The 26554-nt window shown below is 36.0% G+C and overlaps 1 protein-coding gene and 1 long non-coding RNA gene across 3 annotated transcripts; one reads left to right on the forward strand and one right to left on the reverse strand.

The window, feature by feature from the left end:
* Positions 1-120: 120 nt before the first annotated feature.
* Positions 121-2048, reverse strand: LOC108511780. Of its 2 annotated transcripts, XR_005511037.1 has the most exons (3): positions 1693-2048; positions 595-1029; positions 124-463 (listed from the first exon to the last, which is right to left on the reverse strand). It is a non-coding gene; the product is annotated as an uncharacterized LOC108511780 (long non-coding RNA). The 2 variants fall into 2 exon arrangements; XR_005511036.1 differs by having other exon boundaries at positions 121-1029; positions 1693-2045.
* A 1534-nt stretch (positions 2049-3582) lies between these two features.
* On the forward strand, positions 3583-25222 carry LOC103720719 (DEAD-box ATP-dependent RNA helicase 10). The gene is made up of 13 exons (XM_008810557.4): positions 3583-3777; positions 6368-6491; positions 6585-6654; positions 10825-10887; positions 13772-13846; positions 17601-17720; positions 22257-22298; positions 22405-22479; positions 23161-23307; positions 23476-23613; positions 24325-24436; positions 24531-24619; positions 24770-25222. The coding sequence occupies exons 1-13, from the start codon at positions 3648-3650 to the stop codon at positions 24890-24892; spliced, it is 1308 nt and encodes a 435-aa protein (XP_008808779.1). The 5' UTR covers positions 3583-3647; the 3' UTR covers positions 24893-25222.
* The last annotated feature ends 1332 nt before the right edge of the window (positions 25223-26554 follow it).

Below are 26554 nucleotides of genomic sequence, written 5' to 3' on the forward strand. Positions count from 1 at the left end.
AATAAATAAGTAATCTCTTAGGCTCTTAGCCTTAGGCCTTAGCCTAACCCAACCCGACCCAACCTGTTTTATACTACATTAAGCAGCACAAGAAAAAAAATAAGGTAAATGTAGAAAACATTATAAAAATCTTGTCCCAACATCATTGACATTAAAAAAGCATTCAATCTTTACAAAAAGTTGAACATAAGGAATACAAGTTATTTGTTCATTCATCTAGTACCAGCAATATTTAAAAAGCATTTAATCTTTACAAAGACAAGAAATACAAGTCAAATCATATTACATATGGAATAGCCCGAAAATACTATCTGCTTCACATAGAACAAATGTCAATATACATGATCACCTCTGATGCTAGGAAAGCATGGTACTTCTTAGCAATCTTTTTGACCAGCTTCTTATTTTTGTTCATTTTTTTTAGTGCTTCAACATCCATACAGTCAAGCCCTATTTTCTCTGCCTGCAGAAGACATAACAAGATGTAAAATGGTGCACAGGAAAAAAAAAGTCAGGTGACATGTAGATGAGAGAAAAATTAAACATATGATATTAGAACTTGGTTAAGAAAAATAGAAGGAAAAATCCAGACACCTCATATCCCATTGTTCCCCTGCAGTGGCCTAATGAGTCTCCCATTTCTCTGTATATACACAAAATAGATGTGCCTCACTGCGAGTGCAGCAAATAATATCATGTGGAACCAATAGTGAGCACAGTAGGTGTATTAGCAACTAAATGAGAAAAACACCTCCATCAGATCATGGAGAACAAGACCAAGAAACCACCTTAATTAGCCAGCAGAGGTAATGGACCCTAGCTTCAATATAACTTTGCTTGTAAGACATATAGGCACAAAAAAATGTAGGGAGGAAAGAACAAGTCTTCCTGCCATTGGATCTGGGGCATCCTCCCCCTTGCACATCACCCAGGGGACACCTGTTCCCATACCAACCGCCATTTTAGCAGCCCAGTTCACATATGCATGATCAGCAGCACAATCTTTTGGGTGAATCTTTGCATCGCCGTCTGCAACACCAAATAAAAATAAATTTGCCAATGGAGAATCTATTTAGAAAGCAAAGAAGGCCCAAACCATGCAAAACAAATTAAATAAATTCCAGGAAACAAGGCCAAAATCTTTCCGCATCTTTTTCACCAGCACAAGAAAATGAGAGAAGCATAGAAATGCAGAGGATAAGGAAAAGAACCTCGAAAGGCTCATTGTCTGTTCTGCATCGACCGATGACCTGGAATACAAAGGTCCGAAAACATGCCAAGAAAGAAGAAAGGGGACTTGTGCAATCAAATGGAAACCAAAACCGTAAACCCCAAACCCTAACATCATATTATAGTCGAAAGCCCACAAAAAAGGAAAAAAAAAGATATCGGCATCTAGGAGAAGATGTGAAGAACCAATGCCCGAAGAACAAATAAATAATACTGAAATCATCAACTTCGCACAGAAAATAAGACCAGAAATTATACCAAAATGAATCGCTTATAAGTTATAAAGCCATAAACCCTACTGCATCGACCGATGACCTAGAACACAGGAGAAAAGAGAACAACAAAAAAAAACCTAGAAATCGAAGAAATAAACGCAAGGAGGGATGATCCGTATCAGATCTGAGAGATAATTGAAAAAAAAAAAAAAACTAGATGAGAGAATCGAAAGCATTCATCGATTACCTCGGTAGAGCAGAGGATCCGACCTCGCACGCACGGAAGACTTCGAACAGAAGAGGGAGAGGGAAGGCGACGGGAGGCGGAAGCCAAAGAAATCCCAGGATCCATCGAGCCGCCGTGGTCGCCGTCTACGGGGAGGCGGAAGTAGTCGGCAACGACGACAAGGGGAAGGAGAGGGCGGAGGCGGAGGTCTGAAGGAGAGGGCTCGGGAGGTCTTGAGTTCCGGAAGAGAGCTAGAGAGGAGAGGGGAACTGCCGAACTGGAGGAGAACTCGGGCGGCGCACAAACGGCAAACCCTAAGTCCCTGACCCTAAGGAGAACAGGAGAAGTCGTGGTTTTGGGCCGAGGCGGGGAGTTGGGCTAGTCTGGCCTTATTTTGTGGATTGTGGGCCTGTGGCCCATATTTATCAGCCCAACAATTAAGCAGATTATACGGGTTAAACGGATCAGATGTCTTAAAATTCATATCCGATCCAATTAATAAACAGATCAAACGGGTTAACCTGTTTACCATCCAAATATGTTTAGGTCAAACCCAAACCTATTTATGGCGGGTCGAATACGGGCCGATTTGGCGGGTCGGGTCATATTTTGCCACCCCTAATTCTAACTTTGACACGGCCGTGCTGTCGGATTGGGTCAGGTAGAATCCGGATACTTCCAGATCCAAAAGCCAGGCTTGTTGAGGGGTTTGATAATTTGAATCTAGATCTTTATTTATATATAACCCAAAAGGGCCCAAATCCATCCAAGAATTGGATAGGAACCATACCGAAATCTGGATGTGCTCAAAGTCCTGGTGTGGATCCATCCAATTGGAGAACATTTCAAATCTAGGTTCAAAATGGATGTTGGATTAGGACCGGGTTGGATGGTCCACATCTCAAGCAGGTACAATTATTTCCAAAACTCAATTTTCATTGTGCATCAAAATAACTAACTAATGATTTAATCTATAAGTATATTTAATAATCATAATGACAAAATTTATAAAAATATGAAAGATATAAGAATAAAAATATTGGATTCCATCCTAAATTAGAATCAGCTCTTGAAAAACAAATACATATGCTAATCAATATAACATATACTTAAGTACATATGGAGCAAATTTGTGGTTATGAAGGGTATTGCTACGGTATCACCGACTAGATTACTTGCACGACATGGCATTCAAAAATTGGTGTACCACTCCAGCAATAGATGGTATTTAGCTACCATGAATATTGTTCTACCAAATTATCGATCACCATAAAAAATTATTGATTTAGGTGATATTGTGAAATGTAACCATTACCGCTCTTTTTTTTTATAGTATAATTAAATAAACTTGCATGTAGTTCATTTATTTATAGATAATGTATGTTGGGCAACCTTATGGTCATGAGTAATTCAGATCCAACTCGGTTTTTTGTTCGAGTCTTAATTTTGGACATAGACCCGATCCGATAAAAGATCAGTTCGGGTTGGTCCATCACTACAATTTTTGACCCAACATATCATTCAGGCTGAGTCGGATTCACCGCTATAATTTTTGACCTAACATGTTATTCAGGGCGGGTCGGATCCATGTATAATCTGGACCCAACTCAAAAAATTCAGGTCTAGATTGGATCCGATTCGGATCAATCCGTCATGGCTTTAGAACTTATATTTGCACCCCGTGGGCCCAAATAATTTTACGGATTCGAGTCGGGTCGGATCATAGAATTGAAAATTCAAATTATCCAAATTTTAAACAGATCGGGTCGAATTAGGTCGGGTCAAGTCCGGTTGGGCCTAAATTTAGTAAATCCAGAACCAATCCGAAAAATAGTACCTGTCCCGGCTCCATGGTCCTTCAAAATGGATTGGATCGGATCTAAGCTGATCGGGTAGCCCTATATTAGGGTTTTGCTTGACGGTTCCCTCACAGATCTCCCCTGTACTCTCGTTCCCTTCCCTCGGTTATATCGGTCATGGCGGAAGACGGGGAGCAGACCTTCAGCGGCCTCGGCGTTTGCGAGCAATTAGGGGAAGCTTGCGATAGTCTGGGGTGGAAAAACCCGACGAAGATCCAAGTTGAGGCGATACCTCATGCCCTTGAAGGTACCCTTTCTTCAATCCATTAAATCAAGCACTGCCTTTTGTTTCTAGTTCTTCTTTTGATGAGATATTTCCTGGGAATCATCTTCATCACTTCGAACTTCGAAAAGCTTTTTAGTCGACTTATAGGTTTTGATGACTTACTGCTGTTTATTGAGCAACAGATTTGGGAAAAAACTTTTTTGTTTGTTTAAATAGGTACGATGCACGTGCGGGAGATTTTTTCCTTTTCCTTTTTCTTGGGAGCACTTGTATACGCATGTTAGTCATTTGACTTGATGGAAAGCTATCATGGGAACAAAATAGACGTAATTGTTTCAAAAAATTGCTAACACATTCAGAATAGGTGTGATTGTTTCAAAAAATTGCTGCACATCGAGTGGAGGCATGATAACACAGGCAATAAGCTAGTGTTTAAGTGCCTTGGCACCATGCTGATGATTCTTTTTTGAAGTGATCAATTAATTCATTCTAAACTATATCACTTTGGTTTTGTTTATGTTTGCCCTATCAATGCTATACCATAGCACAGACAGAGAATACGGTCTTGATTTGGGGCTCAGACTCAGTCCACAAAATCTCAAATTTTTTCCAGAGTCACATTTTGTTTTTATGTAATTGCAAAGTTCACTTTCATAGTTACACACAATCACCATCCTCATCGAGGCATTGATAACCTTTCATCGTGCAAGGTCCTACTATATGGTTAAATTTATGATTATGACATAAGGAATGAATGTTGTGTGAAGAAGTTGTGATTAAGCATTTAGACTACCTAGATAGGATATAGGCATGGATCCCTGAAATCTTGACTAAAAGCATAACAAAATCTTTAGTGTGTGTGTGTGTGTGTATATATATCTTTTTTTTCATCTTTAAATATCATGAGATTGAACAATGATGTGAGAAGTATAAATAAGGTAAGGCAATCACTTGTTCATGATTGATGCTGGATATGTGGTTATTTTTAAAAAGGCAAGCGGGCATAGTTTGACCTTTAAGTTGTCTTTTCCTGATTTTCTGCTTACTTTCAGCTGAATCTGATGATACCAGCATTAGTGAGGTGAAAGATACGTTGCAAGATAGATACTGAGAGCAGAGGTTTCAAGAAAATCTGAGGAGGTGCATGGCTTCTTTTTCAGAAAAAATCTGTTTCTTAAACTTGTAATGAAGGGTTTGTTGATTTCAGTCCATTCAATAGTTATAGATCTGAATTGTTAATGACTTTCTTTGGGAACATAATCTAGCTGGAATATGATAGAGAGATAGAAAATAAAGAAGAGCTGGTGACAAAGGACTAAGTGGAACTCTGACAAAGGTAAAGAGTGAATCAGATTTGGATTAAAGGATCAGGGCCTTGGTGCCTTTGTGGTACTTCCCATGGATGACAAATGGATCTTTTTAAGTAATATCCCAATGTCCATTTGCTACTCTCAGAGAAGAAGTAAAAGGAAAGAAAGATGGAAATATGGTGGTGTGAAATCCTACTTTCACCAGGAGATTGGAGGTAGAGATTGTTTTAATCTTGTGAAACCATGATGTTTGGCTTTTTGCAAGTTGGTTTGTGATAGGGAGTGGAGTCCAACTTCTTTTGTGGTCATTAGGAAAAAAAAATCAAAGACTATATGGCATGAGATATATTCAAATTGGGTTTGAACAGGAAAGAATCAGATTATGCATAGGTACTTACTCAAAGTACAGGGGTGTTTTGGGATTGGGATAAGTTGGATAATATCATATAGTGTTAGGATTTTGTTGCAGAGTTATTTTATAGTGTTTTTTTGCATATACACCAGTAAATATAGCTTATTGCACATTTTCCTTTTGAAAAATATTATTTGTATATGTACCTCTCGAACCCATCTTGTTTTTGCACGGATTCCCATCCTGTTAGATTGTTGGCTGATGGTGTTAATAAATAATGGTTTTGTGTATCATCCGACACTATTATCCTTTTATGTTGATACCTTTAAAAAAGTTCACATTTAGTTTTTAATAAAAACAGATATATTTTTATCTAAATTTTTCGAGGATATCCATGTAAAAGGGTAATAAGATCATTTTACACTTAAAGTGGTCATTAACACTGTCAATCAAAGATCTAATAGGAGGGGTTTTCATGCAAAAATGGATGATTTGAAGGGTATTTTTACGACAAATAGTGATTTCTAGAGGGTAAATATGCAATAAGGTATATGAGGGGTATATATGCAAAAACCCCTACTTTATATTATTTGACAACATTTGTTGTTGTCAAAATCCTCTAGGATATATATATACATATATACATGAATGCATGCATGCATATGTGCATATGTACATATGTGTGTGTGTGTGTATATATATCTACATGTATGTATGTATGTATTATGTGTGTGTATATATGTTTGTATCTGTATATGTATATATATGTATATATGCACACACATACGGATACACTTATATATTCACATATATATATATATATATATATATATATATATATATATGTATATATATATTGGAGGATGTACCTGATTTGTAGTATTTAATTCTGAATTTCTGATTTATCAGTAAATAAATTGGGGAGAATGTTCTTTTCTTTTTTTGGTAGGAAGAGACGTGATTGGCCTAGCACAAACAGGGTCAGGCAAGACAGGAGCTTTCGCATTGCCAATTTTACAAGCGCTACTTGAAAACCCACAACCGTTTTTTGCTTGCGTGCTTTCTCCAACTAGGTTGGTGGTGATTTCTTGCTTGGATTCATTTTATTGGTAGTTTCTTTATCATGTGATGCTATTTTCTCTAGTTTTGTTTTTGTCTATTTTCAGGGAGCTGGCAATTCAGATAGCTGAACAGTTTGAAGCTTTAGGGTCTGGCATAGGTGTTAAATGTTCTGTGGTGAGTAAGAGGATGTAGCTCGTGCCATTTGTTTTCCCTTCTTAATTGGTATTAAGTTGAGTTTGGATCCTCTGTAGTCCGTGTTGTGCACCGCAGAGGATGGTGCATGATTGGATGGGCGACATGTCACCCATCTTGGAGATGGATGGCTGTCGCCCATCTCTGTATTGTGCCAAGCAGGATGGCACCAGTACATAGCAGGAGCTGAGAGATGGATGATAATCGTCCATCTCTGAGATGGCGGCGTGTCACCATCCAAGCATGCACCATCCTCTGGGTCCAAAACATGCAATGCAGAGGATCCTGACTCATATAAGTTACCATGCTGTTGCTTGAATACATGCCTGTATCAATCAAACTTTGTGGAGTTATATTGGTCATGTGTATTTCATGAATGTGAAGAAATTAAGGACTAGAACTTAGTCTAGGCACTATCAATAGGAAATCAGTTGAAATCATGCTGCTTATCAATTTGCTGATATTTGCTTGAAGCACTGGAAGATTTAAAACAAGCATAATATTTCAATAAATGTATTTATAGTGGGTACTCAATCAAGCGAATCAGATGAATTTGCTAAAAACTCTAATTCTTCATTTAAAGCTTATATAGGAGAGTGTAGTTGTAGTAATTAAAAGATGCTTTGAATTGCTTTGAGAGGTCCCGAGTTCAACAACGCAAGATCAAAGTTATTCCCCTGCCTGTTAAAGTATTTGGACAAGTTCATTAACCTATATAAGGTGCTTCAAGCAGATCATATTAGCCATCTGACTTTCTAACTGTTCAGTACCTTATCAACTTGATTTGAGCTGGATTGATTTGGTTTTGATCCTAAATCTGTATATCCATGCCTCGCCTGATACCATTGGCGATTTTGCTGTAGGTTGGGACCCATTTTAAACCTCCAGGTCCAGATTTTGAATTTAGATTGGGCATAAATCAGGCCAGTTTGTTGGTTAGATTTGGGTCTATTCATCCCGCTACACCACTGCTTGTGCCTTATTGATGCTTTAGGTAGAAGATGTTGGGCTAAGTATTGAGACTTCAAGCTATTTGAGAAGATAGTTGTACAAATGGTGAGTTGTGTTCTTATTGGGTGAAGTAAGGTCATTCTGGTTGTGAAGAATACATTTTCTTTGTGTCAAAGCTTTAGCGATGGCAATTTGTCAGTGCAAATATAGTATGTTAGGTTTATGATATTATGCTTGTGTCTCGTTGACTAATTTATTCATAGTTTCCCGCAAGGCAGGGTGCATAAAACTACTGAGATCTGAAATTTACAGAAGACTTAATAGACTCATCATGAGAGAATAAAGGATGCATCATTTCATGACCTAAAGTAAGCCCCCAAGCCAAAATCTAATGTAATAAGAAAAGCACGGATATAGGTGATACAGGACCAGGTAGGAATGTTCTGCAATGAGTGGAGGACCTCAAAGTGGAGAAATCCTAGGGTTTTAGATCCTTATGTTCTTGCTGTCCAGTTTCAGGAAACAGGACTGAATGTATCAAAGATTGCTTGCTCATAAAAGCTGATCTAAAGCGTGCAACAATTACAAGAGGAATCTAGTAGATGCTAGAAACCACAAATAGAAGTTTTGACAATCCAAAAGGATTTAATGCCTGCTGTTCATTGGTTGCTGTGCACAGAATATTGTGAATGATCTCCTGATTTGCAATCTTCAGAGAAAAGAGGAAAAGAAACAAGATCTGTCAATGCCTTGGTGTTTAAAATTGATCTCCAAATGATATTGCAATCAATCTAAATGTAAAAAACCTTTTCTAGAATAGAACAGTTTTATGAATTGAGCAGCAATATGATCAGTTAAGATTAGTAGGGATAGACAGCAGATTATGATATAAAGAAAAAGATTAAGAGGAATATGAGAAGCAGCAGCAGCAAGAAGGCGATATGATGGGGAAGGCTGAACCTGAGCCAAAGAGTCCCGTATTTCTTCTTAAAATTTCCAGCATACATTTTACGTTCCAATGACCCTTCTGGACTCTATAAATTCACTCAGTTCCCTGGAAAGTTCCTAATTTGAGCTATCTAGGACCCTTATTACAAAGAAATCCCCCAAAATCCCACTAACTACCAACCTATTTGACTCTTGGCAGGATTCCTAAAAGGTCATGGTTACTGTACTGCATATCATTCATGCTACTGTAATGCAAACAACAACTGACCTCTAGTTAGAAGTCAAAATAATATACAAACACTTCTAATGAAATGAAAAATCAATCAGCAAGCAAATTGGAACCCTTTGGATGAAAATATGCTTGCAGATCTTTTTTCATGGTTATTCATTGCAACAGGATGAGGCCCTGAGATGCCTTGATTGCAATGCAGCCTGGCAATCTCAGCGTTCATGGCTCCAAACAGCAATCTTATTGCTTTAGGAGCTGAATTTTGTAGCCGTTGTTCCCTCGTTCAGGCCATAGCAGCTGATCTTGATTGATTGCTGTATCAATCAGCCATGTAAAATTATGGTGACTGCTTTAGATCATTGAAATTATTTTTAGACCTTATGTATATCTTTATGTACACTAATAAATGACTGAAAATCTTCATTCACATGCCTAATTGAATTCAGATATATTCTTTTTATGCTGATATCATACCATCTCTGCTCTGCAGAAAAAAATATTTTACAAATTTTAAATATTATGAAAGAAGTAACAGAAACCTACTTTAGTATATCTCTAATCTTGTCATCATATTTTGGCTTTATCCTTCGAAAACTATAATAGGAGAACTGAGTATAAGCTAAAAAATAAAAAAAAAATGGGTATAAACTTAGTTTGCCAACGGAAGAAAAAGAGGAAAACATGCCATAAAATATATGATGTTCATTGCATCATCATGGGGTGCGAAGTTAATCTTGAAACATTAAGTATCTGCTGCTTAAGTGAATGTGTATCAAGTTATCTTTTGAAAAGGCATCTTGCTTATTGCAGCTGGAGGTTGATCTCTTAAGTTCAATATTTCCTTCCTAAAGGACCATTATCATAAGAAATGAGACTATAATGATCTATTTATGATATCCTTCCCTAAGAAAAATTTTACTTATAGTTCTTTATTAAAATGCATCAGCAATTTTCAACTGCAAAAGTCTCCCCTAAATTCTTGTACCGTAAACAGATCTTGCAACTATCATAGGGTCCACTCTTGCATCTTTTCTTGACCACTTGATTTGTGGTTACAGGTTGCCCTTGTTCATTTATCTTGATGTTCTTTCTTTTCTGATAAACTTTATCTTTACATGCTTGAGTAGCAGTTTTATGGACCATGGCAGTAGTTCTATCATATCATAGATGAATAGATTTTTGATGAACACATGATCCTGATCATCTACCATGTGCTTTCTCAATTGTGCCACTATAGAATCATATGTTTTCTTTTTTCCCTGGTGATCCTTTTTAGTATTGTCGGTAAGTTACATTTGTAAAAAAAAATCAGATCTTTAATGGTTATTTGATAGTGGGTCTAAGCACTATTAATCATTCTTTTATTTGGTTGTTGTAGACCTTTTTTTGAACCACTGACAGCTTGTTCAAGTGTGTTTGGACTTTGGATACATTCTCACTCTTCAATCTGTTTAAGACATGCTTTGGTACAATGTTGTTATTGCTTCTCTAGGAATGCTTAAGAACTTCACATACAATCTAATCTCGTTCCAGGTTCATGTATGCTTAACATACATACACAAGAACATACGTATATTTGTATGTGTCCTCCTAGCAACAACCTTTGCCTTTGGACACTTGATGGGTTCTGATATTAGGAAATGGAATTGCAAAAGATATTTTGCATTGGAAGTATTTAGGGTGAAATATTTCTGTTTGTAGCCCCCACATGCATGTGTGTATATATATGTATAATTGTAACCATCATTTTATTGAACATCTAGATTGGTATTTTGATTCTATAACTTGAAATTGTTAAATTCTTGCATTATGTCCAATCTTTATTTTTTGAAATAATTTTGGAATAATCTTGTTATGAGAATGCTTTCTTAAATATGTGGCATTGAAGATGTAGAAATATTGGGTCTTATACTGAAATTCTTTGGCTAACATCTCTTGAGGGCTACATAATAATGTGCTAGTAATATGGTGTGGAGGCTTACCATACTAACTCTTTCTAATTGAGAAAAGCAAACTTTTTGCAGCTTGTGGGAGGAGTGGACATGATGCAACAAGCAATTTCTCTCGCAAAGCGTCCTCATATTGTGGTGTGTATAGATATCTATTATGCAGTCCTAGATGCGTGCTTGCTGTAATCTCTAGTGCTTTTGTGTAAAGAATCTGAATTTTGCTTCATGCTTTCTAATTATGGAGGCAAGGGTCAACCCGTTATATTTAACTTTTGGATGGATTGTGGAATCATCTGAGTCGCCTTTAATGGAATCCTTGTTTTGTGTCATAGACATAGACAAACTACTTAACAAAATTTCCTCTTGAAATCTTGCTGTACTGCAAGCTGAATTTCAATGATCTTCTATCAACATCATTCTGCCAAATTCAAAGCTTCATTCTTTTTCTTAACCAACAGAGATGACTGCATTTATTCTACATCTTCCACATAAGTTTTGTTGCCTTTACTTCTTGCTTTGTTGTATTTATTTGTCATGCTACATTAAATAAATTTAAATTCTGTGTACATTCTATATTCACCTTTATTAACTTGAGTTCCTATTGCCGCTTGTTATTACTTTGTTGCTTCTTGGAAATCATTGGACATGGAAAATGTATATCATTCTTGGAAATATTTGGAGGACTAATATGAACACATTATGCAGTCAGCCTCTGATAGTTGTAGCGGCATAATCCCCCTATTCAAATCCTGTTTTAAATCATTCACTAATTTTCATATATAGCAGTAAGATTTGCTAGACATGATTTAAAAGCTATGAGGGACCTTCCTACATTTATTTGCTATTAAAAATTGTTGAATGAGATAAAGGATAATGCCTTGCCGAAGTAGAGGAATCTGATTAAAGACTAAAGTAAAACTGTTATTAATTTTGATTTATCATAATATTTTTATAAAAATATGTACTTCTGGTCTTCTTTTTTATTCTTGAATCTAGATCGTAGCATTTCTCAGGCTGGGCCAATATCAACATCAATATGGTAGTACTAATTAGATTGCTACAACCTGACCTTGGGCCTGAAAATCATAGTCCAAGCTTGAGTCAATCATGACTGAATAAGTCTAGCTAATTGGGCTTAGCCCAACACAGCCCAAGCTTGGCCTGATTAGCTTGGGCAATGGATTGGCTTCCATGGCCAAGCTAGGTGGCGATAAAGGGGGAGATGGGAGGAATCAGAAGGATTTGGGAGAAGGGAGGACAAAGAGAGAGGAGAGCTTGGGCAAGAGAAGGGTGCTCTAATAGCTAGGATGGGGCTAGTGAGAGAGAAGAGATTGTGGGGGTTTGGTGAGTGTTGCTTTAATGGTTGGGAGGGGGTGAGAGAGAGAGGAAAGGATAACTTTGGCAGATGAGAGGGGTGGGCAAAAGGATAGGGAGAGGGAAGGAGCAGAGGAAGGGAGAAAATTGGAGAAAGGTAGAAAAAGAAGGGATAGGGAGAATAGAAGGGAAGGAGATAACGAAAAGGGCTGCATGCCTATCACCTCAATCAATGATGGTAGGGGATGCTGGCATGATTGAAAGGGGAGTTTAGGGGATGCTTAGGTTTTTGGGTTAGGGCTAAAAGAAAAAAGTGTATACACGCACACACACATATATATTATGTATATACTAAATTTATATATTAGAAATGGTTTGGGCCAAGCAGCTTTGGTTAAGATGTGGCTAGACCAAGCCCGGCCCGATTTTCTGTTCTTTTGGGCCTGAAAATCTAGTCCCGGCAATGAAATACCCCACCCAAGTCAACCCAAAATGTGCCAGGCCGAGGCGGAGTCCATTTTGCACATCTACATGAAACATCTTTTCTGAAAGGTAAAAACTACTGCCACTTTAAATTGATTTTTAGCATCACGAGACCTTAAAAAGTTAGATAAAGGATCCATTATCGTAGTTTAGAAGCAGAAAAGCATCCAAATTTAGCTATTGTGATTTTGCTTTGTTATTTTTGTATTGACAAATTAACTTTAGGAGTTAGTTGGCCTGTTTTTGTTGTAGCAAAGCCTTAATGGTTTAATTATTCTTGTTCAGCTCTACTATTTATGTTGTATTGACTTGTTTATACTAATAATTATGAGAAGAATAGAAGCAACTTATATCAAAGAAGACACCTACATAACCATAATGGTTACAGAATTGTAAGAATATCCAACAACCAAATTTATGATGCTAGAGATGTTAATTGCTCAACTAAGTAATTGAAAAAAAATCAAATATAATTTTATTGACATCTGTATCTTTCTTATTCTTTTCATTATTTTTATGTTGTTTACCAGCTATAACAAGTAAAGCAACCATTAACGAATTTTCGCTCGATTGTTAATTTTAGAAGTTTACTTCAATTTTCCTCATATGATATGAAGTAGTCGAGGACTATGTTTAGCATGAACTTCAATTATGTGGTGCTTTGTTGCTTTCTATTTTCCTCTGAAACTAAACTTCTTTTTGACCACCTGGTCCATGTAAACTTTCCAGGCAGCTGTGCTGCTTATACTGAAAATCTATTGCTTTAACTATTGAATGGATCCAAAAAGTTTGATACTTCTGTACTTATATTCCATCACTTATAGAGAATGAGATGGAGAAAGATCTGTAATAGATTTTGTTTGCTTTTTCTTATACATAACTCTGATTTTTTTTCCTTTTCTTTTCATGCATATTGTTCTCCACTACCCTTTTCACCATTATCTATTCTACTCATGATGGGCCTCCAAGTAATGAGTCTTATTTGTTGCTAATGCAAGTGTCTATTAAATGCTTTGAGGGATTTGAACAAAGTTACTGCATTTAACAAGATTGAACATTCATACGGCAGTTCCTGCAAATGCTCATTCTCTAGTTGTTGCATGTTGTTGGAGGTTATAGACGGCCTTTTTGTCTCTTTTGATAAATATATGCTTCTATCCTAGTATGAAATGCTATATGTGTTTGATTCGACCTTTTCTTTGACACAAATGTTATATTTGTGTAGGTGGGGACTCCCGGGCGTCTCTTGGATCATTTATCAAATACAAAAGGTTTTAGCCTTCGCATGTTAAAGTACTTGGTATAACTTCATTCCATTTACTATGTTAAGTTCATATGAAGTAGGATAAGGACTTTGTTTGCTTCTCTAGTTTTATCTATATTTCTCAAACTAAGTCAACTATCTTAATTCAATTTATTTAGTTACAAGGACTTGTTATTCTTAATAATTCTAACAAGGTAGTGAGCAACATGCGAGGCATAATCTGTTAATGATGATAATAGCTTAGAACACAGGCTCGCAAGATATTGAAGTTGTTATCACAATTAATAACCAATATGAACATATAATAAGTAGTTTCAATCCATATACTAACATAAAATAATGTCTACTTTGAGTTTTCTCAAGAAACCATGGTATGCCGTGCTGTACCGTACCAAACTGAACGATACCGGGCATACCGCATTGGTTCGGTATAGGTACCAGTGTGGGTGGCGTATCGATACTCGGTATGCCAAAAAAATTTCTTATCGTATGCTAGTGGGACACTGGTACGGAGTTCGATATCGATACGGCGAACCTTGCTAGAAACAAAATGCTTTCGTTTTTATAGAAAGGATTTTCTCATTCAGTGGCTAATGAATTTGTTTAAAAGAGTATAGTTTATTAGGTCGAAGGGATAAAGGTACTAAAAGCATTTTAGTGACATTTAATCTCAATATTTTATTATTGGTTTGTTTAAAGCAAGAAGCTCAGTGATATTTAATTTCATTATACAAGAATACTACTCTTTTTAGCAAGAAGCTATTTAGCTAAAGTTATGCAGCGGGAAAAGAAAGAAGGGCCTATTTGATTGACGAGGTTATGCTTTGAAGATCAACATGCAAATAGAAGAAAACTGGATTGAAGAATTCACTTGGTGAAAGAAATCCTCTCAAAAAGAATTTTATTAATATTTGAAAGGCTGTCTTGTACAATGTATTACATGCATATTTTTAGGACATGACACTCTAATTCTAATTCGGGTAGTAAACCTGATGCAGAATCATTCTCGAAATAGGACTCGACGATAAGAAAACATATTAAAATTATTCTATTACAAATATAGAAACATGGCTAAAATTTGATTCTGTCTCTAAAGAAAAATTTATAAGAACATCTGTTGAAAATCAAATTTTTGCTTACTGTAGTTTTTGGCCACGAATCCACGGGCTCCTTCGATACTTGGCATGGTCTAGTTGATCATGCTACCTGTTAGCCAGACCTTGTGCCGCATCATTGTGGGGGAAGAAACAAAATTAGAAAGTTTGGTGTTGGCATGACAGTCTATCATACTATTAGCTGCAAGATGATGGTGAGTTTTCACTAGGCAAGAAATTCAAGTGATAATAACAAATAATGGATTGACAATTTATTGGTGTAGCAGCATGTTCAACATTATAATGTGCATGAAGTTGAAGTTGAAGGTTGATAAGTTTGTGGGATTTGAGGAGGTTTCTTCATTAAATACATGTTTAACGGAAGCCTTTGAAATGGGTTAAGAAAATATAGTTGCTATCTACATGTGATAGAATAATCCATGTACATTCATGGGTTGTTCTCCTGGGATGCAGCGGTGTTACAAGGACACTCGTGTCCAGCTTCAAAAATTTGTGTTGGACAGGCATGCAAGTCGGATATGTATTGGATGCTTGGACACTTATGAAGCTCTTTGGTAGCTATTTTAAAGATTGGAAGATAGTTGAACTCTTCCAACAATGATTTTGATCCTCTAACTTGATATTAGGACTGTGTAGTTGTTCTTTTTCGAGATTTGTCAAGGATGTAGGTATTGAAACAGCTTTGCAAATCTTATCTTGCAAATGTTCTTTGTTAATTAGGAAGTTTGAGTAAGAAACATGTACAATGAAAGACCTTAGCAAACAATATGCTTATAAGATTTTCTTTTTAATGTCGAAACAATTAACATTTAAAGGTATAAATATCTAATTTAGTTATATTTATTTGTTATCCTTCGTATCTTCGTATCTCCCTTTTGCCTTCTTGCCGAGCTGACACTTGGATACGTGTTCATATCTAATTCTCGTGTCTGTATCCATGCAGCATCGGCAGCAGCCTTCTAAAAAGGGAGAGATTAGTTATGGATTTGTTGTGTGATTAAGCAGTGGCAACAACTATCATCTTGTCGAATATGAGTTAATTAGACACATATGTGGCTGGGCTTGGAGATATTTCTTTTTTCTTTGGGGAAAGGCAAGACAATCCATATAAGCTACTTTTATAGATGGATGAGTTTATGGTAGTTTATTTGAGTTGGCAGAATGACCAGATACTGAGATGACAGTAGTGTTGGACTTCTGAATGGTAAACTGAGTGAGGCTTGCTTTGATATTCTGCTAGTTTCTATCACAGGCTAACTGTCTGTTGAGAGGATATATTCTTTTATTGATTATATATTTATTAGTTTTTGGCATGTCCTGTCTTTTGGATGCTCAAGCCGCACTATCTGTTTGACTTTTCTTTACCCTCTATTTTTTCTTGCTTTGATAATATTCTTTAGGAAAAATTTCGGATATGATACATTCAGGTCTCTGCGACCTGTTGTGGAAATGCTGGTCTCCTAGCTGCAATAGGCCCACAGCAAAGATCAGGTTTATGTCCGTCCCTCTGTTTGTCTGCTGATGACAGTTTGATAGATAAGATTTCAAGCAATAACTATGTTGTCTGTAAATTGGTGCCAGCAAATTTTGTTCAACTGAAACATAATATCCTCAGTCAAACCAATTTCATTGGAGTGAGGCCTCTGCTGAAACACTAATTAGTAAAAATCATACCCCATTTCCTGTTCTGTGGATTTATTAAAGTTAAGGGAGTTGGATGAAGTGGAAGCAATCATGTGTTGTTGCATGGTAGTACTTGTCAGGAGCTGCAAGATACCTCAGAAAATTGGGCCATAAAGGTCCATGCACTGTTAAAAAAAATGAAGGTCGTATAGACTAGAGTATAGATTAGGAAGTATAGGTGGACTTGTGGAAAAACTATGAAAGGTATAACTAGAAATGGAAATTAGTGGAATCTAAAAGGTACACTGCTGGAGGACAATGCTTTGGTGATTAGCTTGAGGTGGTTTGGTTGCTGCGAGGTCATTATTAGGAGGGCGGGTCAGCACCTATAGATGAAACAAAAAGACAAATAGGCCATAGAAATACTTGTATGGAGATTATGCAGTACTAATGTCTGTTTAGCTAATAATTAGGTGTTTTGTGGATGTCATGGGTGTTTTAGATGTAGAGAAGGATAGGTGGAGAATACTATTGATACAAGTACTGTGAGAATGAGTTACTATAGCAGGTAGTTGCTTTTGGTATTTGGCCTGTGGTTTTCCTTGACCAAAAAAGAAGACAAAGGAAAGTGAGTCTTGTTGTTGGCTTGCCTATGATCCTATTGAATAATTTCTGATATAAGCATTGTGCTTTACAAAGATATCTTAGTATAGAACTTCCTATTTACCATCTGGCCGTGATTGAAAGCATAGACTAGTTCCCTCTCTCAATAATCCAAAGATGGCATAGCTAGTTAATGGCTGTCACATAAAATTGTGTACTGTGAAACATGGTTCTGTGACTCAAACATGGAAAGACCATATATTTGTACTGGCTGACATGTAAAACTCTGAAATCATGAAGCGATCCATTATTGTACTTTCATTTCTTTGCTTTCCTTTTTTAGTATTGTCTGTTTGTACATATTGTCATACATGTATTGCTTCAACAATTACCTGTCATACAATTTTAAACAAAATTGCTAATTTGGTTTGTTTTTGTCTGATGCCAAGGTCTTAGATGAGGCTGATAGGCTTCTCAACATGGATTTTGAAAAAGCTATTGATGACATATTGAAGGCTATTCCTCGAGAACGAAGAACATATCTATTTTCAGCTACCATGACGAAAAAGGTATTCTTTCTGATTTATTGGTGTTTCTTTAAATTTTGAGAAAATAGTGTTCCGTATTTATAAGTTATAATAACTTCTTGTGGTTTTGAAGGCATAAAGAGTCATAAAGAGTCAGATCCTATATGCTAGTTCTCATGTGGATGCGTTGCATGTTGTTCTTATATTTTATAGGAACATGGCTTGTATTTTGCTACTGTGTAGGTACTGGTAAGGCTAGCTTGTATGCTAGTTTTAGTATTTTGCATTGCATATTATTTTGACTTCTCATGTGGACACCGTTTCGTGTTTTGCCCCTGCATAGGTACTCATAGGATTGTTCACATATTGGATATTACTCTTTATATAGGGCCTTGTTAACATTTGAAAAGATCAATTTGTTGCAAACAGTATATAACTTTTTTTTTCCAACTGTGAGAGTCACAGTGCAAGTTCTACTCTCCGTGTTGAACCTGGGACCTCTCTCCAGCAAGAGTGGGGTGCCAACCCATGGACCTTAGCATCGCTGGCACTGACTGTAGTTGATTATTTGTTTTTGATGGAACTGGTTTAATTATATCTTTTGCCAATCTTCAGTTGTCTTTCTTGTTTTGTCTGTCATAGCTATCATGGTTCATGGTTGGAAGTCAAGATTAGGGAAAATAGTTCACTTACCATGGCTAGGGTGAAAATACTATTTAGTTAGAAGTTTTATACATACTATCAATGTAATTGTGGATCAATGTTGTGACAGGTGGCTTTCTAAGCTATTGCCTGTTTGCCACATCATAGGTCCTAAGTAAGATGGCTGCTCGAGTGTCTAGACATCTGGTGGCCTTGCAAGGCTTAGGCCAATGTATAAACCCATAGTAGAGCATACTGAATAACTTGTTGCATTGTTATCCTAAACCGAGCGGAATGGAGGAAAAGAATTCATGTAGTTGACCCCAATTAGTTTGGGACTAAGGCTTAGTTATGTTATAGTATTACTATATTATTAAACTAAGGGAAAGCATAGAATTATAGATACACGCTCCCTTAATAAATGCATTTTATGCATATATATAATTCATTATCTTGGGAATGTGCCAAACCAAAAAGGTGTTTGAATGCTATCTTTACTCTTGCTCCTTGATTCAGGCTTGCAAGAGGATATACCTGTTTATGCTTTAACTATTGCATGAGTTCGAGCAATAATCACCATGATGTTGGTGCAGATTAGTAGTTATGGTAACCATAAATCTTTATCAAATTCTAAATGTTTTTTAATAAGTTTTCTAGGTAATTTTGTACCATATGAGTCTATTTATGAGCATATATAGCTGCAGTAGTTATTATGTAAATGCAAAATAGCATTAGGTAATTTTAAGTTGGGTTCCCATTTGGTTGTTTGGGCATTCATCTAGGCCTTTGAAGGGATTGCTGCCCCCTAGGCAATTCATTTTAAATGATTGTTGCACCAAATCAAGGTAATAATCTACCATTTTGGATTGTGGTGGTTTACTAATTAGGAAAGAATGATTTAGTGGAGTGTAATAATGACAACCAATAAGCTGATACATTGGCTGAAGATCAAGTAAAAACCATGTTTTCTTTTATTCCTTTTTTATTTTTTTGCATGACAGAGGTTGCATAGAGACCATGTTTTAATTATAGTTAACAGAAATTTTTGTGCTTTAGTAGCATACAAGTTTTTCAGATTTGAAGAGTTGGTTGTTGTTAGTTTGAATTTTGCTACGTAGTATTGAGATTTAGTGTTATGACTATTTTTAGTTTGAATTTCAGAATGTAATATTGAGACTTAGGGTTATTTTGGGGTGGGTCAGTTTTTTGATTCTCAGTTATCCTGTCAGTCGCAACGCTTAACTAGTCAAGACTCCATTTGAATGACTTTCCAGGATTTGTCATATAATAGATCAAGTATTGATTCTAAATGAACAAGAGCTACATATTGTCTTTAGATTTGCCCGAATGTATTCTTCCTCCTTGGCAGTGTAACTTAATGTTGAAGACTAAAACTTGCTGCAGGTTTAGGTGACAATGTTAGACTATAGTGGTGAAGTTTTATTTGGGCTAACCCTTTTTTACAAATAGTTTGCTGGTTATATTTTATTCTTATGCTTCTTCCTAAGAATCCATTTTTGAGATCAAAGTTTAAGTAACCGTAAGTTCTTGAATTCAGTGGAAAATTGTAGATGTGAATTTGAAGGTCCCTAGTTTAGGCATTTTAGCTGTTTGCGTTTAAGGATATTTAAGTCTGCCTGAAAGTTTCAGCAACTTATAGGTGCAGTCCTAACCGTAGAAATCTTGAGAAACCCTGGATTCAAGGTTGTTAAAATACTCAGACGAACCCAGGTGGAGTATGTGCTTTTTATTTAACCTAGACGGATGCCATGGTGCCTAGGTGGTGGCTGCCTCGGCAGGAAAGCCCTCCCAGCCTTGAATATGCATAACTTTAAATGATATCATACACAAAAAATTATGTGCATACATCATATGTGCACTCTTTTTTTTTCATACTTAAAGAGTCCAAAGATCAAAGGAGAAGAAAGAAAGCAGCAATAGCATCACTGACGCTGAGGCAACCAGCAAGCTGTAGAACCATAGCTAGGAAACTAACAGTCAGCAAGGAGTGGAAGAAGAGGGGAGAAGAGAAGGGCAGGGAAGCCGTAGCCAACAGACTCCGTGGCAACTAACAAGATGTAGGGCCATAGCTAGGCACCTAACACTCAGCAAGGAGTAGAAGAAGCAAGAAGAGGAGAGGGGCAGGGAAGTGGGAGCCAACAGACCACAGGGCCACAGCAAACACCATGAAGAAGAAGGTGCAAATGGAAAAAATGAAAAAACAGGGGCAGCATGGGTATATGAAGAAGCAATTGTATAAGCAAAGAGGGGAAAAAATCAAGAGAAGATGAAGGCTGATCTAAAGAAGAAGAAAGAATGAAACATCTAAAGGAAGGAAAAATCAACAAAAGGAAAAAAGGACACATGCCTGACATCAATGCTAGCAGTTGCCATCATTGCTGTTACCAATTGCCATTGGCTGACCCAACAACAGCCATTGATCATCCTACTGGCTGCTGTACAGCATGGTGGTATCCTCCAGTACACTGTCAAATCTCCCATATGGCTTTCAATAGGGAAAGGAAGGGGTGAAGGACCTGAAAGAAAAGTCGGGTTAAAGCAGACTGAGCCTAGCTGACCTGGTCCCATGTGGCCTCTAGGCGTCCTAGAGTTGCTCTCCTCTTATCAAACCTTGAATTGAAAGACTTAAATCGGCAAGTTCACCTCAATTTCTTCATCAGTCTAACATTTTAAAAATAGCTTTTCTTCCTGCTTTAAGTAATAAAGTTGAATTATGCAACATTGAAAAGCAATGTTCAACTGAAACTTATCTTGTATTATTTATTATTTCATTTAGTTATCTCTTTTCTGTTCCTTTTGTTCTGTTCTTTTTTAGTCCCATCATTTTTGTAGGCCCACTGATGAACCACGATAGACCTGTATTAGGGCACTGTGTAAAGTTCAAGGCACCCTCATAATACTGATGTCCGCTGGTTTTTGAATTTGATCCACTTGGAAAAAATGAGTTCACCTGGTGAGCTTTGCTTTGCTTGCAAAACAAGTTGTTATGCTATATGTGATTATATAACTGAATCTTTTCGGAGACTCCAGTTCTCATGGATCAAATGATATTAGCCTCCTATACATGTTTGTAGGTTAAGACACGTGAACTCGTCTAGAGGCCTTATCGAAATGGGCTATTATCTGCCTTGCAGGCTTGTGAGATGCACGTGGAAGACAAGTTGGGAGATATGTACCAAGAGCTATAGAGAATGTACTAACAATACTGAATGAGGAGGTAATTAACAAGGGAGTTAGATTAAATTTGTGTGGGAGTGCAAGGCAGAACAACTAAGGTTACCTGGTCTTTCAACAGAGCAATCTTTTCTTGGTTTAAGTGGAGTTAATAGGTTCAAGAAAAGTAAAGCATTTACTGTGCAACATTCTCAGAGTGGTTATTCTGCTGTTGAAGAAAAGTTAAACCAGCTGATCAATTTACTGTTTGGGTGATTATAAGGGAGTAAATTGGTTAAAATTGTCTTATTCCACTTTGACCCCCAAGCAAATGCAGCCTTAAAGAATATTTCTGAAAGAAGCATTTTTAGGAGTTTCTACTCAACTATATAGAAAATAGACTACAAAAATTCGCAACAAGCCTACTCTCCTTGTCCCTTGCATCTCACATTTAGGGAGTGTTTATTCTCAATAGCACTGTTCAGGCTGCACACAAAATTATTCCATGTAAATGAGAGATTATATTCATGCTTCAAATATCCTTGGTTGGTTGCGACAAATGAACATTATAGTTAATGAGCTCTATAATATTTCTGATGGATGTTTGTATCTAGATAATTTACTTGTCATTGGATTTTAGAACCATTCTCTTGGGAATCTTTGACCTGGTTGATCTGGTCTAGTTAATGTTTTTTCTAAAAGATTCATTTTTAAAAAAGTAATTAAAATTTTATGTAATTAGCCCTTTTTATTTGTTTACAGGTTGGCAAACTTCAGCGGGCTTGTCTAAGGAATCCTGTAAAGGTTTGGCCACCTCCATTCTTCATTTACTTGCTTTTTGCAAGCATTAGCTGATATTTTTATGGCTTTTATTTGTATGCAAATTGATGTTCATTGCTGTTTTTTTCAGATTGAGGCTGCATCAAAATATTCCACTGTTGATACGCTTAAGCAACAGTTTCGCTTGACTCCTGCGAAGTTTAAGGTTTTTTCCTCTTACCCATGTTAGTGTACAGCTAGTGGGAGGACCTTTAATACCAGTTATCTGGCTACACGTTGCAGTCTACTTCAGTCTTTTTCGGAATTGCAAGAACAAACTAAACTTTGTATCTGTGTATAGTGACACAAGTCTTCACTTGGTTAATATATAGTAGTTACTCTTAGGATCTGCAAGCTATATAAAAGTCATTGCATGTATTTTATTTTGGTCAATCATAAGGGCTGTGTCGAACAGGAGACTTGTCAAAAATTTAACAGCTTTTATCTCACCATGAGCAATTACTCTAGTCAAATGGTCGGTTAGATGGTAATTGATGTCATGGCAGCGGTTCTGACAGAGCTATCTATCTGTCCTTTTAATGTGGTTTTTCAGTCGTCTAATAAAATCATGAGGAGATCAATGTAACTGTGGGCACAGCCAAATACATATAGCAACCTGTTTAATAATTTGTAAGCTATTGACGATATATAATGATTAAAACATTGTCTGTAAACTAGTAAATAATTTAAATAGGAGACTCAAATTATTGAGCCAGTACCTACGTTTAGGATTTAGTTTCTTTACTATCACTAATTTGCCCCAGTTTAATAGTTGACAACAATAACAATGTCTACTTTCATCTCAGGAGCCCATCTATTTTACTTGTCATGATCTATTTTGTTTCAGGATTGCTATCTTGTGTATATTCTGACTGAGATGTCTGGGAGTATTTCGATGGTTTTCACTCGCACATGTGAATCAACACGACTTCTCTCTCTGATTCTCCGAAATCTTGGTTTAAATGCCATACCAATTAGTGGTCAAATGAGCCAGGTAACATATATGTATTTTCAATATCAACTGTTATGATAACCAATTCTTCAATTTAATCTACTTGTCTTGGTGGCACGAAACCTCACCCTGTTTCTTTTCTCGTCGCGTTTGGGAGCAACTGTAAGATGAATCATCATTGACACTCTTTTCAATTGCTGTTTCTGATAGGCCAAGAGATTGGGAGCTTTGAACAAGTTCAAGGCTGGAGAATGTAACATTCTTATATGCACGGATGTGGCTAGTAGAGGTCTTGATATCCCTTCGGTGGATGTGGTTATCAATTATGATATTCCAAGCAATTCTAAGGTTTGTATCACTCAATTTGGTCATTGGAACTTGGTTTTGAGAACAAACTTTAGATCTTAATGAACAAACTTGGTCAATGTGCTGCATTTTGACTTTAGACCACATGCTTAGGTAGACTAAGCTTTCCAGTGTTGTAAAAGATGGTGCACCTTTCAATGTTGAAAAAATTCTGATTACTCTGTATCTTCAGTAGTTATGAAGTATAGATTTAGTCGGATTATGTTTGTGTAGACTGGGTTGACACATTTTCAGCTTGGGTGATGCACAGTTGTAATTTCTACAGTCTTCTGTAATTGCTAATTTTAGTTACATTTGAGTGAATATTGTGATAATGATGGCAGTTTCTTTTGACTTTGTCATTTCTACTTTTAACTAATTAATCATAGACCATATTGTTGTCAAGCAATGTGATTACATGTCTGTATTCTTATGCTTAAAAAATCAGCTTTCTTTGGTGTAGTTCATAGTGCATTAATGTTAGTTTATACTGATTAAAAATCTAGTGATTACTTGTATCATATTTTCCTGATCCTGATATCATTTTTTATGCTTCTTGGACTCTCGAATGAAAAAAGTTCCCAAATAAACAGAAGGCCTACTTTTGTGCACCTCTCATCTCTGTCAATTGTTCTAGAGATGATTTCTGAACGTTGGCTTTTCTTTTTCTTGTAATCACTTACTCATTGCCTCTTGTGTCCTGTTGCAAAACAGGATTATATCCATCGTGTGGGCAGAACTGCACGTGCTGGACGATCTGGGTTGGCAATATCTTTAGTGAATCAGTATGAAGTTGAGTGGTACCTGCAGATAGAGAAGCTAATTGGTAGGCATCTGTTCCTTGAATCAGTTGAGAGTTAACATTGGTTTCAAGCGCCAATTATGCAATTATATTGTTTGGATCAATTATTATTCTGCAGGCAAAAAGCTTCCCGAGTATCCCGCAGAGGAAGCAGAAGTTCTGGTGCTCTTGGAACGGGTAACTGATGCCAAGAGGATTTCTCTCATGGTATGATACCCTCCTGTATATAGGTTGTAGCATAATTTTACTATTTTTGTACCAGAAAATCTCTTTTCTAATTGTTATTGTGTTTCTTCTATTTTCTGGATTATTTCTTGGTATTGGAAGCACATATGAGATAACTATTTTCCTTCACAGAAAATCAAGGAAGGTGGTGGCAACAAGAGACGGAAAAAGGTGGAAGATGATGAGGAAGAAGCTACAAGATATGCTGTCGATCCCAAGAATGCGAAAGCATTCAAGAAATCAAAAAGGAGGTGATAGAAGATTAAAATATAGGAAAAGGAAACACTGATTGAAGAGCTTCATTTTTTCCCCCCCTTAAATACCTGTTCCTTATTTACACCCAGGTATATTAAGTTCTGTGTTCCTGTCCAAGTTTTGTCTATGTTATAGCATGAAGACTGAATGAAATTTGGAGTCTTTTTCTGATTTACCTTCTACAGAACTGTTTTTAGGGAGTTTAGAACTAATTTTGATTCACATTCAGCTAATCCACTTTTGTTGATGGTCTGGGCCATGACTCAAGGTGTCATCTTGTTTTATTTGTGATTCTTAATTTTGTTAAGTATTCCGAAACATTAGCCTTCAGCCTGTTTTGGGTGTGGATACTCTGCCGCTGGGGCTGTTGCTGCAGCAAGGTCTTACGGCCTTTGATTCTGGGCATCGTTGTCCCAGACCTGAATATGTTCCGGTTAATAATAAATATAGATTTTAATGTTATCATTATTAATTATGGATTAAAAATGTTATGTTGTTAATACTAATTTTATCAAAAAACATTTTCTATTGATTTATTATCTATATTTATTACCATTACAGTAATTTATTTTATAATATGTATTATATTTGATGTAAATTATTTAATATTTTAAATTATATACTAATTTATACAGTATTTTTCTGATGTGTTTTTTTATAGTTCTCGTTTTATGTATATTAATGTTTTTAGTGTGCATTATATATTTCAATAACATTTTATCATAATAAATTATATATTATTCATTTTCATTTGTATAACATAGTTATTATATTTATGATATTTAAGTGTTATATTAATTTTATTTTCATTGTTTTTAAGTCTTATAACTAATATAATGTTATTAACATAATATGATTAATTATTTAGTATACTCATAATATATTATTAATTGCAATATTATTTTATACGAGATATGTGATTATTTATTTTGTTATCATAATGATAATGCTAATATCATCATTTATTGATGTTATTATATGTTGTATTATTCATTTAAAATTATGGTAAAAGAATATTGATATCGATTCTATTATATTGATGATATTAAAGTTATTATATAATGCTACTATAGTTATATAATTCGTATAATTATAAATTATAAATATTGTACACGATGTTTATTATATTATTTAGACAACCATTATTATTCTATTGTATCTTATACCATAAGATAATATCCTGTGAATATTATATTGTATTTAATATAATAAAATAGTTCGGTAACAATGTCAACTCTTGCTAAAATGAAGTCCTGGGATTTATCTTAATTTCTTTCTTTTCTTTTCTGGCAGAGTGGGTTGTAGTCGATGGATTGCGAAGTAGGATTAGTACATCCCCGCAAACCAGTAACTCTCCAAAGAGATTGGAGGATTTGGATGTAGATCTTAGACTTTACTAAGTTGATAAGAGCCTTTATCCTCCTTTGATAATGAGGTTTAGAAACAATAAATTCTTGCCCAACCCATTTATATTGCATGGACCTGTAGTTAGCAATTTAGTTGGGAATTTATGATCAGGCAGAAAATATAAAAGGCTCAGAAGAAATTATAGGGAAGAAAATGACAAATCTGATAGAACACAATAAAAAAGAAAGAAAGCAATATAAATCCTAATCATAATGAGTCTTTTTATTATCTAATAAAACTTTCACCATCCCATGG

The sequence above is a fragment of the Phoenix dactylifera genome, chromosome 3 (assembly GCF_009389715.1).
Source record: "Phoenix dactylifera cultivar Barhee BC4 chromosome 3, palm_55x_up_171113_PBpolish2nd_filt_p, whole genome shotgun sequence".
Classification (NCBI taxonomy): domain Eukaryota; kingdom Viridiplantae; phylum Streptophyta; class Magnoliopsida; order Arecales; family Arecaceae; genus Phoenix; species Phoenix dactylifera.